Below are 14,491 nucleotides of genomic sequence, written 5' to 3'. Positions count from 1 at the left end.
ACAAAGACAAAGCATTTGTATCTGAGAGCTCACAGTTCCTGTACAAGACTTTTCCTTTTGCTCTATCTTCTGCATCCAGAGTCTTAAGAAAAGGTTCTTAGTTGTTACATCAAGGCTTAGGTCACAAGTTATGCATATGTACACGTTCATAGATAATGTCAGTTAGTGCCATGTGATCAGAGAAACAGGCCCATTCATAATTTTTCAGTGTATAGCTCCAGAAACCATTCCATTCCAGGTAAATTCTTCCTTCCACAATTATTGGAAAATAGTTCTCCCATCAATCTGTACTGTTGACCCTTTTCTACTTGAGCAGCAAGTCATAGTTTGGAAGAGAAATTGGTGATAGATATTTTTGATGCAGTTTTATTTGTTTACAAAGAATGTACAAAGTTCTGTGTGTCTGAACCAAATAGCAGAAAATAGCTTCTTTTGCTCACTACAGCAAGAGCACACTTTTCAGCCTACACTGTAACCCAAAAAACCTTTCCCCAGGTTTCTTCCAGGATAAGCCACATATTTCAGCTGTTCCTTCAGGTGTCTCTTTCAGTCTGTTTTCAGTTTCTGTGTATTCTCTCCCCACCTCCACCATATAACCACCTGGTCTCAATAGCCAACTGAACCCTTTGCCTAGCTGGTGCTAGTTTCTGGGAAGACTCTGTTAGGCTTTGTTTTAGGCTTGGCCCCTTAACTGTCTCTTACCATTGACTTAAATGGTGGATGCATCAGTTTAAAGAGGTTTTAGCTCAAGCCATATCAAGGTTTCATCCAGCTCATAAGAGTAGCAATCCTTACTACCCCTTAAGAAGGTTGTGGCATAAATAATTATTCCTGGTGTTCTGAAGATATATCCCAAGTGTATGGAATACATTTGCCAGTTGTACCCTGTTCAACTGATTCTGTCCAAAATGCCAAAACTTGAGGGCCTCAAAGTTTTTGCAGACAATCTGTTAAAATAGTGCACCAGTTGGCATGGTAAGCATCTGGGAACGCTGAAGGAGGAGTTAATGCTCCCTCTACAAGTTCCCCAGTGGTACTGTGCGGAAAAGTGTATAGACTTCACCTGGGAAAGGTTTGCAAAGTAGGTTCCGTTTCTCTGCAGAGGCATCACTTGATAGAAAGGTGGTGTTCCGTGGCTTCCCCAATAATTCCTTAAATTGCAAATATCTTGCTCTCTATGGGGGTAATTCGTATTTCTGTCTATTATTCTACTCTGATAGTAATTAAAACTCTGCTTATCCTTTTTCTGTCTGTTTGTATGATTCACTACTTACTACTTTCCTTCAGTGATGAATGAGGAGAGAAGTTGTGCAGCAGAATGAGAAATTTCTTACCTGATAATTTTCTTTCTGTTAGCAACTTCTTTCTATTCATCTCACTCCAGTAGTCTGGTAAATGTCAGGAATATAATTTGTTAACATTGAAATCTTTCTCTAAAAGGAGACTTACACACAATAATTTCCTTAAGGCTAGTCAATAATTACAAATTGTTGTCATAATGACAATAATTGGTTACTGGAGTATTTCTGCACCTTTAACGAAGTCTTCTGGTGGCTTGAGATGAAGGGTGGGTCTTAGTCCTGGAGACTCCAGCCACATTCTACTCTGAGTTCCACAGAGAGGTATTACATATTAGTGATGAATTAGGAGAGAAGCTTCTAAAAGAGAGAAAATTATCAGGTAAGAAATTTATTATTTTATTTTTTCTAGTGATAAATTGGTCTGAAAAGTTCCAGTAACTGTTTATTTTCTTTAGGACAAAATCTTTATCTTGATGTCTTTGCTCATATAAGCAACAGCTGGTTCTCTGTATTTTTAAGTACTCTGAATTGAAAGCACAAAATTGGTTAAGTGTAGTCCAATTTTTGATACTGAAACAAACATGAAAATAACAACTTTTAGTAGTGATTATCCTTTAAGTGTTTATGTATAATACAATCCACCATATTAATACAGAGCTTTTTGGTTTTATTGCTTACTATTAAATGTTTGAATATTCATATAATTTAAAACAGGGAGCAGGATTATGGGAACCCTGGGTGGAAACACTCAAATCAGCTCCTCCCATATCTCGAGATATGATGTTTAATGAAATCATTGTTCCAACTCTGGATACTATTCGATACTCTGCGCTAATGGAGTTGCTGACAGTGCATCAAAAACCTTCCATATTTGTGGGGCCAACAGGAACTGGAAAGAGTATCTATATTATTGTAAGTGGGTTTTTTGAAATTATATGGTTTAAAATGTGTATGGTGAAGACTAAACTGCCAAAATTGTGGATAAAATCAAATCAAGAAACAAATTACTGGATATTAAGATGTGAAATTATGGCTAATATTAGTTTTATTTATTAAACATGTAGATCAGAGAAGTTCACCAGTTTTTATTAAGGTCAAGTAACAGTACTGTGTTCATCCTGTATAACTGTGAGGGGGAAAAGGAAAATCTTTTGCTCCTCATACATGATACACAGCTTGGCTTTTGCTGCTTTTAAAGTTTGGTGTTCACCCCTAATGGCAGTGAGATAAATAATAATGATATGGTGTGAATCCAGTATATAAAAATATAATTTGTTGAATTATACTTGTATGTTTTGCAAAATATTTCTGAGCAACGAAATTCAGCCTTAAGGTTCTGCTAAAACACCACTTAGGCCCTGATTCAGAAAATCATCCCTATGCAGCAAAGAATGTAAGCACATGCATAATCTTAAATCCTGTCAACTTTAAAGTTAAGCAGATACTTAAGTGCTTTGCTGAACTGAGGCCTTAAGCTCTGGTGTCATGATTTATTGGCATCACCAGAACATGCTGATAAAACTTTAACTTTATATTATTGCTTCTGTTGTATTATTCTATTATAACTTTCCTGTGATTATTGTGATCACAAGATCCTTTAAAATTCCAGTGTATCATTGGTGCAACTGTGTAGACTTTACTAATTCACCAAGTAAAGTGAGTGTGCAGAGTAGACAGCAAATTCCATCTGACATGATTTTTGGGGCATTTAGGCTCACTTGAGGGAGCCAAAGAGAGCTTGACTGACAAAAACAGTTTATAATGATTTTGTTCCTTGTCAAAATAATCCTATGGATTACTTTTAGCAAATGGTCTAATATATATTGCTTGATTATATCTCAGATTTCTTGATAAGTCTGTTTTCTGTTTATTGGAAGTATACAAGGTGGTAAAAACAAGATCTTTGTCTATCAGGGCTTTGTTTATCAAAAATTTTATGTAACTGAGAGGCAAAATAGTGATACACACGTTGATTCTGCAATTAAACTCAAAATAGAGAATAAACATGGTTTCAAGAAAAAATATAAGGTCTTACAGTTGAACTGGTATAGTGTATTCAAATTTGAAGAGTCTGTCACTGTTTACTGTGGAAAATATCTACTGCAATATACATCATAATTTGTTTGGTATAAAGAGGAATTTTGTTTTAAACAAATTATCAGAATGCTTTACATTACTCTAAAATACACTATTATAATTGCTTTGGATAAATATAAAAATAGAATTATTTTCACTATAGTGTTACTTACCTTTAGGAGTGCAAGTACTAAACAAAAATATCAAAGGATTACTTTTTCGCCAGCAAAGCTCCTTTGAGTTAAATTCAGTTAGCCGTTTACATGAAGTTAGAGAGAGACAAGATGGGTGAGGGGTAATATCTTTTATTGGACCAACTTTTGTTGATGAGAGAGACAACCTTGCCTCTCTCACCAACAGAAGTTGGTCTAGTAAAAGATATTACCTTACCCATCTTCTCTCTCTAATATCCTGGGACCAATATAGCTACAACTACATTGCATGAAGTTATAGATTCATTATCCAGGACATGTATCTTTATGATCTCAATCAAACCTCTATTAAAATTCTCTGAAGATTTATTGTTAACCTACAAACATTTCTCTCTCTCTCTCGTCCCCTCCCCCCACCATAATAGAAGTGTTGTTAATGCAATTAATCATTGTGCTAATGCTATCTGTGATTAGACCAACTCTTCACTGGAGTTATTCAGGAAAGTGGCTTTTTTCATTAGTGCTGATTCTGATTTTTATAAATTCACTTACTATTCATTAACAACATTGGAAAATTAAAATTACAATTTAGGAATATAGCAGGCTTTGTTTAATTTAATTTTTATGTTGTCATATTGTTAAAATATTAGGAAAGTGTAAATGAATAATCAATGAAAGTCTCTGAAATACGGTTGCTGAAATTTTATTACTGGTGAAAATGGAAGTGTAATAGTGTTGTCTAGTGCTGACCTGTACAATACAGGCTTTTCCAAACAAATTTTGCTTATTTCTCTCATTCCTGACCTGCATCTATTTTGATGGACCTTCGCTGGGTAGAGACTGACAATCCTGCCAATGTATTGAGCTCTCAAAGGGTAAAATTCCCCTCATTTTGGGAGGCTCTGTTTAATGTTCCCTGCCCCACTTAAATCTCTTGAAACCCCTCCTCTTGTGGTAAGGGTGCATTGGTAAAATAGCCAGGAGAGGACTTCCCCCCCTTGCTCTGTAGAGGCGGAGTTCTGCACTGGTCCCAGAATAAGTACCGAAGGGGCCATTAGAGTGGGCTGGGAGAGGAGCTATTGGATGAATGGTTATTCAGATTAAGTAGTCCCAAACCTCTGAATTGGTGGCCACTGTTCCATCCCATAGGCCATAATTGCAGCAACAGATGGCCAATGATACAGCCCCTTGGTCCTATCTATGAATTATGTGGAGGTATATTCTGTCCTGGAATTACCTGGGGTGAAAGTCAATCTAATGGACTATGATGATATTGTGAAAATCATGTTACAGGTATACAAATTAATACTAGAACTTGAGCATTCTGGAGGCGGAACAGCAGCAATTTTAACAAGCTGTGCCACATAGCTACATTGGACAAATTCATATTTGATTACTATATTTAGGATCTCTTTAGCCACATTGTTAATTAACTCAAAAGTAATCTCTTGTGTTTTGCGCACACTACACTAAAATTGGCGCAGTAATATTTGACACTACATTTCATAGCTATTTTAAAAGATCACAAAAACAAAAGTATATGTGTAATTAAGAACATTCAGCTAGATTTATTAATTTAAAATACAAGTCTGTTTAATCTTTCACAACCTGATAAAGGAAAAGTTTTTGAAATATTACATGCTTGCAGAAAATTTCTGATGTGATGCTAGAAGAGCAGAAATAAGATGGAATGTAGTAAACTGAAACACAGCATGCATGCAGTTGTCTAATCTTGTATAAAATCTCAGTAATTGAGCTTGCATGGAGCCTAGGAGACAAACTCCACCTCCCTAACCAGAAAGCAGACTCTGGGGCTGCAGTATTGTATCTCAGTAGCCTCCAATCGAGCATATAGGATAAAATAGTGGTTACTGGAGATGAGGGGAATCCACTTTCCAAGTTAGCAACAACTCACATAGGAATCCTCAGAAATTAAATATTATTTGGCAAAATTAGGGTAGGAGTGGCAGCAGATAATAAATGGACACATAAATTCTGTCTTTTAAACCTCCAAACCCCGAAGGAGTTAATTAAAACATAGCAAAGCCGTCCTTTTCCCCATGTTCCCAACAAAGATGTCATAACTTATTTCTGTGATTTTTACACAGTAACAAACACTACCAGTACAAAATTATTCTGTTCTTTCGTCTACATTGAGGGTGTTCATACAAATATTGGTGGTGATAATAGCCAAGTTGAGGGCTGACAGCACCCACCTTTATCCATTTGTATACCTCAGGAAATTAGGGATGTAACTGCAGACCCTTAACTAAGGTTCAGTAACACAGATACATCACAAACTTGAAATATTCTCCTATTTCCAGCTCATGGGTTTACTTATATGGGAGAGTAGAATAAACACTCTTCAAAGACGAGTCCTTTTTTCCCATGAGAAAGGTTTGAACTTCAAAGTCAGATTTGGAGAAACGGAACTTCCTCTGTTCAATATTACATTTGTCTATTCTGCATTGTGATTACATCTTGTGAAAGACGACATAGAAACAGATGCAAATACTTATGAAGTCCTTCACTACAGTTAACAAATAGAAACAAGTATGCACACCAGTCCTAGAATTTCTGAGATGGTGGACACAACAGCAAGGAGCCTTGGCTGGAGGAATTTTGACAAAAAGGAAATGCAAAGTGTTCACAATAGATATAAGTATATTGGAGCCTACCTAATCAATAAGGAAAACTGCTCAAAACAAGAAGAGAAGAAACACATTTCTTTGACCTAAAGGCAACAAAAAATGTACTTCTAGTATTCGTGGAAAGTTCAGAAGGAGGAAACGACATTGTCTAATAAGATACCACTTCAGCAGTTGTGTACCAACATAAACAGGAAGGAGAAAGGATCCAGTCACTGAAACAAAGAACTAATAGGTGAAATCATGCAAAGTAAATCTAGATTCCCAAAGGACTCTTTACAGGAGTCCACAATGGAAAAGTGGACTGGCTACGCAAAGAGAAAGCAAACCGTCTAGGCAGGTTCCTTCAAATATCAAACAGTTGGAAGTCTCTTGGCTGGATCTGCTCACTACAAGGGAAAACAACTGCACATTTCAAGAGAGAGAGAATTTGAAAGCAAAAGAAATACATGTATTGTTACATAAGTGCCCCAAACTCATGATATATGTTTTTCCAAATCAGAAAATGAAGAAGAAACTAACCAAAATAGTAATGGTCACTGTAAGGATGCCAAGATGACCATAGTTCTTGGATCTAGTGGAAATATCAGCACAATTTCTATTATTATTTGTTAGATAAGATCTTCTCAGCCAAGGAGTTCATTCATGTTCAGAATTTTTAAACTTGATAACCTGCCTTTTGAAAGGGAAATGTCTGCGAACAAGGAATTTTCATCCAGCTCCACTGACTTTTTATTTTTTAAAACATCTTTCTATTCAGCAGGTATACTCCAGCATCTGAACCAGACTTTCTTTCTGATATAAGTATAGAAGGCAGGAGTTCCAGCAGCTCTGGAATACTTACTAGAATTACATGGCATAGACTGGGACTTCAAGACAGACAGACACTCTCATTCTCTCTCACTCACTCTTAATGAGGTGGCAAGCACTCAAAAGTTTGAAAATGTCCCATGTTGTGTATGCCTTACAATACAGTCTTCGGTTACATGATCTGTATTATTATTTTTCCCACAGAACTCCAGCCTCACTCAGTACACAGGATGGACCTGTTCAGGGATGAATCTCAGATGTGTAGTGAAGGAGATTATCTGTAGGATCCCTGCCTCATTTGTTGCCGAAGTTGGAACATGTCATGAATGAGGCAGGGGATTGCAAGAAAAGAAAGGATGGTCTCTTGGTTAATGCAGTTGAGCACTGCCCTGGAGAGTTGGATTCTATCCCTGTCTCTGCCAAAGAGTTCCTGTGTAATGCTACGCAAGTCACTTAAACCAAACTTTTCACCAGTGGTCACTAACCAACTAGTATTTCTCATTTTCTCATTGCCTGACTTGAGACCCTGGGGTCTGACTTTCAGAAGTGCTGAGTTCTACAGCTGCTACTGAAGTCAATAGGAGCTGAGCTTTGAACATATAAAGAGCTATATAATGCTAAGGACTCTGAAAATCAGGCCCTTAAAATTGGGCACCCAAAATTAGTGGATGTTTTGGACCTGAGGCCTGGTCTACACTACGAGTTTGTCGAATTTAGCAGCGTGAAATTGAATTAACCCTGCACCCATCCACACAACGAAGTCATTTTTGTCTACATAAAGGGCTCTTGAAATCGATTTCTGTACTCCTCCCCGACAAGGGGATTAGTGCTGACATCGACATCGCCGTTTTGAATTAGGGTTAGTGTGGACGCAATTCGATGGTATTGGCCTCCGGGAGCTATCCCACAGTGCAGCATTGTGACCACTCTGGACAGCACTTTGAACTCGGATGCACTGGCCAGGTAGACAGGAGAAGCCCCGGGAACTTTTGAATCTCATTTCCTGTTTGGCCAGGCGAGCTCATCAGCACAGGTGACCATGCAGAGCTTATCAGCACAGTTGACCATGCAGTCCCAGAATTGAAAAAGAGCTCCAGCATGGACCGAATGGGGGAGGTACTGGATCTAATTGCTGTATGGGGAGACTAATCTGTGCTATCAGAACTACATTCCAAAAGACAAAATGCCAAAACATTTCAAAAAATCGCCAAGGCCATGATGGACAGAGGCTGCAGCAGGGACGCAACATAGTGCCACGTGAAACTTAAGGAGCTCAGAGAAGCGTACCAGAAAACCAAAGAATCAAACGAATGCTCTGGGACAGAGCCCCAGACATGCCGCTTCTACGCTGAGCTGCATGCAATTCTAGAGGAGGCCACCACCATTACCCCACCCCTGTCCGTGCACTCCGATGATGGGGTACTCTCCACCATGCCTGAGGATTTTGCGGACGGGGAAGATGAGGAGGAGGAGGAGGACGAGCTTGAGGAGAGCACACAGCATACCGTTCTCCTCGACAGCCAGGATCTTTTTATCATCCTGACTGAAATACCCTTCCAACCCAACCAAGCCGGAGAAGGGACCTCTGGTGAGTGTACCTTTTTAAATCTAGTACATGTTTTAAAAGCAAGTGTTTTTTAAGATTAATTTGCCCTGAGTACTTGGGATGCATTTGTGGCCAGTACAGCTACTGGAAAACAATGTTAACATGTCTGGGGATGGGGCGGAAATCCTCCAGAGTAATCTCCATGAAGCTCTCCTGGAGGTACTCTAAAAGCCTTTGCAGAAGGTTTCTGGGCAGAGCAGCCTTATTCTGTCCTCCATGGTAGGACACTTTACCACGCCATGCTAGTAGCAAGTAATCTGGTATCATTGCCTGACAAAGCCTGGCAGCGTATGGTCCCGGTGTTTGCTGGCATTCAAGCAACATCCATTCTTTATCTCTCTGTGTTATCCTCAGGAAAGTGATATCGTTCGTGGTAACCTGGAATTTAATTACGGGGACATTCAGAGGTGGCCGTTCCTACTGGGCTGTTTGCCTGTGGCTGAAAAGAAATCCTCCACGCAGTTAGCCAAGCGGTGGGGGGGGGGGGGTGTGCATTGGTGCTGAGCTGTTCATGTTTGGCTAGCAGGGATCTTCCCTGATACCAGCCACGTGGTGGGGGGAGGGATAAAGCGATCATCCCAGAGAATTGGATGGGGCGGGGTTAGTTTGGTTTCTGCTGCTGCACGTTAACATGAAAACCACAGCACTAAATGGCCAACTCAACGGGCTTTGCTTGGTATGGGAAAGGAGGGCGCTGCTGTTATGAAGGTTGCAGAAGCTGAAAGACTATGGCTTACCGTGGCCGCCACAAGCCGAGTTCTGTTGCCCGGCCCTGCGTGTGTGATCTCTAACACCAAAGCCGCTGGCACTCAATATAAGATGCAAAATGTGACCTTGTACCAAAATCACATGTGCAATGTAATGTGAATAGTGTTGTTCACTGTGAAAGAGTATAGCCATTGTTCTGTAAAATGTATCTTTTTAAATACTTCACTCCCTTTTCTTCTTCCAGCAGCTGCAAATGTTTCATCCCAAAGGCTATCTCAGATAAGGCGGCAAAAAAAACACACGCATGATGAAATGTTCTCTGAGCTCATGCAGTCATCTGGCACTGACAGAGCTCAGCAGAATGTGTGGAGGGACACAGTAGCACAGTACAGGAAAGTGGCCAATGAATGTGAGGACAGGAGGGACGATCGAGATGAGAGGTGGAGGCAGGAAGATCAGAGGAGGCAGGATGCAACGCTGGGGCTACTGCAGGATCAAACGGACATGCTCTGGCAGCTGGTGGAGGTTCAGGAACGGCAGCAGGATCACAGACTGCCGCTGCAGCCCCTGTTTAACCGCCGTCCCTCCTCCCCAAGTTCCACAGCCTCCTCACCCAGACGCCCAAGAACGTGGGCGGGGGGAGGCTCCGGGCACCCAACCACTCCACCCCAGTGGACAGCCCAAGCAACAGAAGGCTCTCATTCAACAAGTTTTGAAGTGGCCTTTTCCTTCCCTCCTCCCACACCCCACCCGGGCTACCTTGTGAGTTATTTCCCTATTTTTATAATCAATTAATAAAGAATACATGTTTTTTAAATGATAGTGACTTTATTTCCTTTGCAAACAAGCTGTGATCAAAAGAGGGGAGGGCAGGTGGCTTACAGGGAATTAGAGTCAACCAAAGGGGCGGGTTTTTGTCAAGGAGAAACAAACAGAAGTGTCACACAGTACCCTGGCCAGTCATGAAACTGGTTTTAAAAGCTTCTCTGATATGCAGTGCTTCCTGCTGTGCTCTTCTAATCGCCCTGGTGTCTGGCTGTATGTATTCAGCGGCCAGGCGATTTGCCTCAACCTCCCACCTCGCCATAAATGTCTCCCCCTTACTCTCACAGAGATTGTGGAGCACACAGCAAGCAGCAATAACAATGGGAATATTGGTTTCGCTGAGGTCTGAGTGAGTCCGTAAACTGCTCCAGCGACCCTTTAAACATCCAAATGCACCCTCTACCACCATTCTGCACTTGTTCAGCCTATAGTTGAACAGCTCCTTACTACTGTCCAGAGTGCCTGTGTATGGCTTCATGAGCCATGGCATTAAGGGGTAGGCTGGGTCCCCAAGGATAACTATAGGCATTTCCATGTCCCCAACAGTTATTTTCTGGCCTGGGAAGTAAATCCCTTCCCGCAGCCGTTTAAACAGACCAGAGTTCTTGAAGACGCAAGCGCCATGAACCTTTCCCGGCCATCCCATGTTGATGTTGGTGAAACGTCCCTTGCAATCCACCAGTGCTTATAGCTCCATTGAAAAGTACCCCTTGCTGTTTATGTACTGGTTGTCCTGGTGGTCTGGTCCCAAGATAGGGATATGCTTTCCGTGTATAGCCCCATCACAGTTAGGGAATCCCATTGCAGCAAAGCCATCTACTATGACCGGCACATTTCCCAGAGTCACTACCTTTGATAGCAGCAGCTCAATGATTGCATTGGCTACTTGCATCACAGCAGCCCCCACAGTAGATTTGCCCACTCCAAATTGATTCCCGACTGACCGGTAGCTGTCTGGCGTTGCAAGCTTCCACACGGCTATTGCCACTTGCTTCTCAACTGTGAGGGCTGCTCTGATCTTGGTATTCTTGTGCTTCAGGGCAGGGGAAAGCAAGTCACAAAGTTCCATGAAAGTGCCCTTACACATGTGAAAGTTTCGGAGCCACTGGGAATCATCCCAAACCTGCAACACTGTGCGGTCCCACCAGTTTGTGCTTTTTCCCAGGCCCAGAATCGGCATTCCATGGCATGAGCATGCCCCATTAACACCATGATCTCCAAATGGCCCGGGACTGCGGTTTTAGAGAAATCTGTGTCCATGTCCTCATCACTCTCGTCACCGTGCTGCCGTCGCCTCCTCGCCTGGTTTTTCAGGTTCTGGTTCTGCATAAACTGCATGATAATGCGGGAGGTGTTTACAATGGTCATAACTGCTGCGGTGAGCTGAACGGGCTCCATGCTTGCCGTGCTATGGCGTCTGCTTGGGCAATCCAGGGAAAGGGTGCAAAATGATTGTCTGCCGTTGCTTTCACGGAGGGAGGGTTGACTGACAACATTTACCCATAACCACCCGTGACAAATTTTTGGCCCCATCAGGCACTGGGAGCTCAGCCCAGAATTCCAATGGGCAGTGGGGACTGCGGGAACTGTGGGATAGCTACCCACAGTGCACCTCTCAGAATGTCGACACTTGCCACAGTACTGTGGACGCACACCGCTGAATTAATGTGCTTAGTGTGGATGCATGCACTCGACTTTATACAATCTTTTCCAAAAAATCGACTTCTGTAAAATTGGAGTAATTTCGTAGTGTGGACAAGGCCTCAGTCTCTCTGTGCCTCAATTCCCCATCTGTAAAATGGGATACTACCGCCCCCTCATCTCACAGGGGTGTTGTGAAGATAAATTAATTAATGTTGTGAAGTACTCGGGTATATAGTGATAAATGCCATAGAAAAGCCCATGAGGAAATTAATAACTGTCTTCAGAGCAGGATTAGAATAATGTATAATAAATAAGAAATCGCTCAGCACACTGAAATGAAGATAAAACATGTAATAGCGACTCATTACATGGGCACCATCCATCCTGTGCACTGAATAAGGCAGGGCTTTTAGTTTTGAGTACATAAGTGCCTAACACATAAAATTAGAAACATAAATAATAGAAACACATTCATTTAAAGTAAGTGATGGTATAGGGTAGGGTATGTTTTCCAAAGCTTATGAATTATAATCAAAAGGAAGCTTGGTCTTGTCGAAAGCATACAACTTTCTGTACTTGAATGAGAAAGCAAGCTAGTTTTTTTTTTATATATCTATAAATGTTATTTCATCTGTCTAAAGAGATGTCAGGCTGTGTAATGGAAGGCAGATTTTGTTAGCATTTTGAAATTATTGACTCATTATTTTGGGATACAATAGTTTTTTTTTATCTTCAGTCACTGAGTAGTACCTTTTTCATCTTAATTTTGTCATTTGACTATCAAAAGAATAGTCTTTGAGTACTGTTTTAAAAGGATCCTAATTTGCATGATGAAATGGTTGGATCAACTCTAATTCATCATACAGAATTGACAAGAATTATGTGGCAAATCCTGTCTCCACCACTCTTTGCAGACATGTAAAGCATGATAGACAATGGAATTAGTACAATGGAGTATTGTTGCTCTAGGCAGTGGGGCAGGATGCAGTCCGCTTAAAGGGACTTCCAGTGCTGCATGCTTCACAGGGCTCTGTATGTACCAGCATATGGGATGGAGCAGGGATGGGACCAGGGAGAGGTGGCAGTGTGTCTGTCGAATCCACAGCTGTATGGATTCACCAACTAAATCTCCCTATCAGGAAAAGGGAGGGGAAATCAGGCATCACAGAGGCTGCTGCAGGAGCAGCCTCCGAGTGGCTCTGCTTGTGCTGCGTGGTCTGGAGTGGGAGACTTGGCACCTCCTGATCACTGCAGAACCCCCTACACACAGCCTTTAAATTTGAGATTTGAGAGGGGGAGATGGTGTGTCAATATTTAAGTCTAAGGCGGCAATGGTCTATTAGTTTTCTATGGCAGTTTTGTTGTTCAGGAATTAACCTATTGTAGATCTGGATAAACTCCTTCCTTGTGCTATGTTGATGTCTTACATGGGAGAAGAGGGAGAAGGAAAGTTTTCTTAATTCTGCACAGAACTGCAAACTTACACTTGGGAGAGCAGTACATTGAAGCTACTATGCATCTTAGTCTAACATGCCCCTAAAGTTATATCCTGAAGGCTTGGGGGCACAATCTGGCCCCTCTATATACTGGTGTTGACATAATGTGCCAGAGATGTGAACGTAATACTTGTATTTGGAACAGTCAATAAGCTTCAATGCCCATTCCCCCTACCAGTCTCTTTGAGATATCCTCAAAGTCCTTTATGTCCTTCCAGGCTGACAACCTCTACTTGTAATGTGAGTATCTGTTTTGATATTTAAGAACAAAATGAATACTTGTGGTATTAATTACAGTGGTATTTAGTCTGTGATTAAAAATATTCACGGGTTATTAGTTTTATGATGGAATGAAACTGTTTAGGAAGTCTTCGTTTTATGGTCTTTAAATTTTATGTCTTTCCTCCTCTTCCTTCCCTCCCCCCTCAGCATGATAAAATTCACTAAATGATAAAAGATTCTGCCTCAACATTAATGGCCTAGTTTTGTTCTGTAATAACTTTACTGAAGAACTTTTGTGAAAAGGAAGGAAGACTGTGGCTATATCTACACTACAGCTGCGGTTGACGCTCTGAGATTGATCCACTGGCGATCGATTTAGCAGGTCTAGTGAAGACCTGCCAAATCGACAGCAGATCGCTCTCCAGTTGATCCCTGTACTCTACCTCTGATGAGAAGAGTAAGGTAAGTTGACGGGAGAGTTTCTCGCATTGACCCCCCGGGGTGTAGACCCTGCAGTAACTCGACCTAAAGTACGTCGACTCCAGCTACATTATTCTCGTAGCTGGAGTTGCGTAGTGTAGGTCGACTTATCACAGTCGTGTAGACATAGGCTAAGAGTGGAAAAAACTCTGGATACACCACTGTGTTCTTGAAATGTACATAGCAATATTTTCTACAGAAATTCATCATCATCATCAAATGTGCATAGTCTACTGAGGACCATTGTGCCAGTCAGAGTGATCACAGTTGATGGCACCATATCAGGCATTGCGGAGTAAAGTTCCGAGATTTGGCTCAGTCCTGCAAATCTCTGGGGCAGTCCCAGGGTGATACTAGGTAGGGTAAAGGTGTGCACCCCTTCACTTGTCAATGAGAGTTTGAGAGCACATTGTGCTGGGGTGTTTTTGTCTATCCTGGCAACATGGCCAAAGAGCACACAACACCACTTTTGAATGTATTGGGCTATTGGAGGAAGGCCATGTCTCTGCAAGATTATGGCATT

At 41.3% G+C, this 14,491-nt stretch overlaps 2 protein-coding genes across 6 annotated transcripts in view; both read left to right on the top strand.

Annotated features, from left to right (window-relative positions):
- The window catches only part of DNAH7 (dynein axonemal heavy chain 7), a 285,097-nt gene that overhangs the window by 142,285 nt on the left and 128,321 nt on the right, over window positions 1-14,491 (top strand). For all 5 annotated transcript variants that reach the window (XM_048868445.2, XM_075118030.1, XM_075118029.1 and 2 more), the window contains one exon: window positions 2,016-2,213. In XM_048868445.2, the coding sequence (XP_048724402.1) occupies window positions 2,016-2,213 (198 nt within the window). The remainder of the gene's footprint in view (window positions 1-2,015; window positions 2,214-14,491) is intronic.
- On the top strand, window positions 7,318-10,096 carry LOC142068492 (uncharacterized). Its single transcript, XM_075117638.1, has 2 exons — window positions 7,318-8,575; window positions 9,546-10,096. Exons 1-2 carry the CDS (start codon window positions 8,419-8,421, stop codon window positions 10,094-10,096), a joined length of 708 nt encoding a protein of 235 aa, XP_074973739.1. The 5' UTR covers window positions 7,318-8,418.

Source organism: Caretta caretta, chromosome 11 (genome assembly GCF_965140235.1).
Source record: "Caretta caretta isolate rCarCar2 chromosome 11, rCarCar1.hap1, whole genome shotgun sequence".
In the NCBI taxonomy this organism is placed as follows: Eukaryota; Metazoa; Chordata; order Testudines; family Cheloniidae; genus Caretta; species Caretta caretta.
This window is presented reverse-complemented; position numbering and strand designations above follow the sequence as displayed.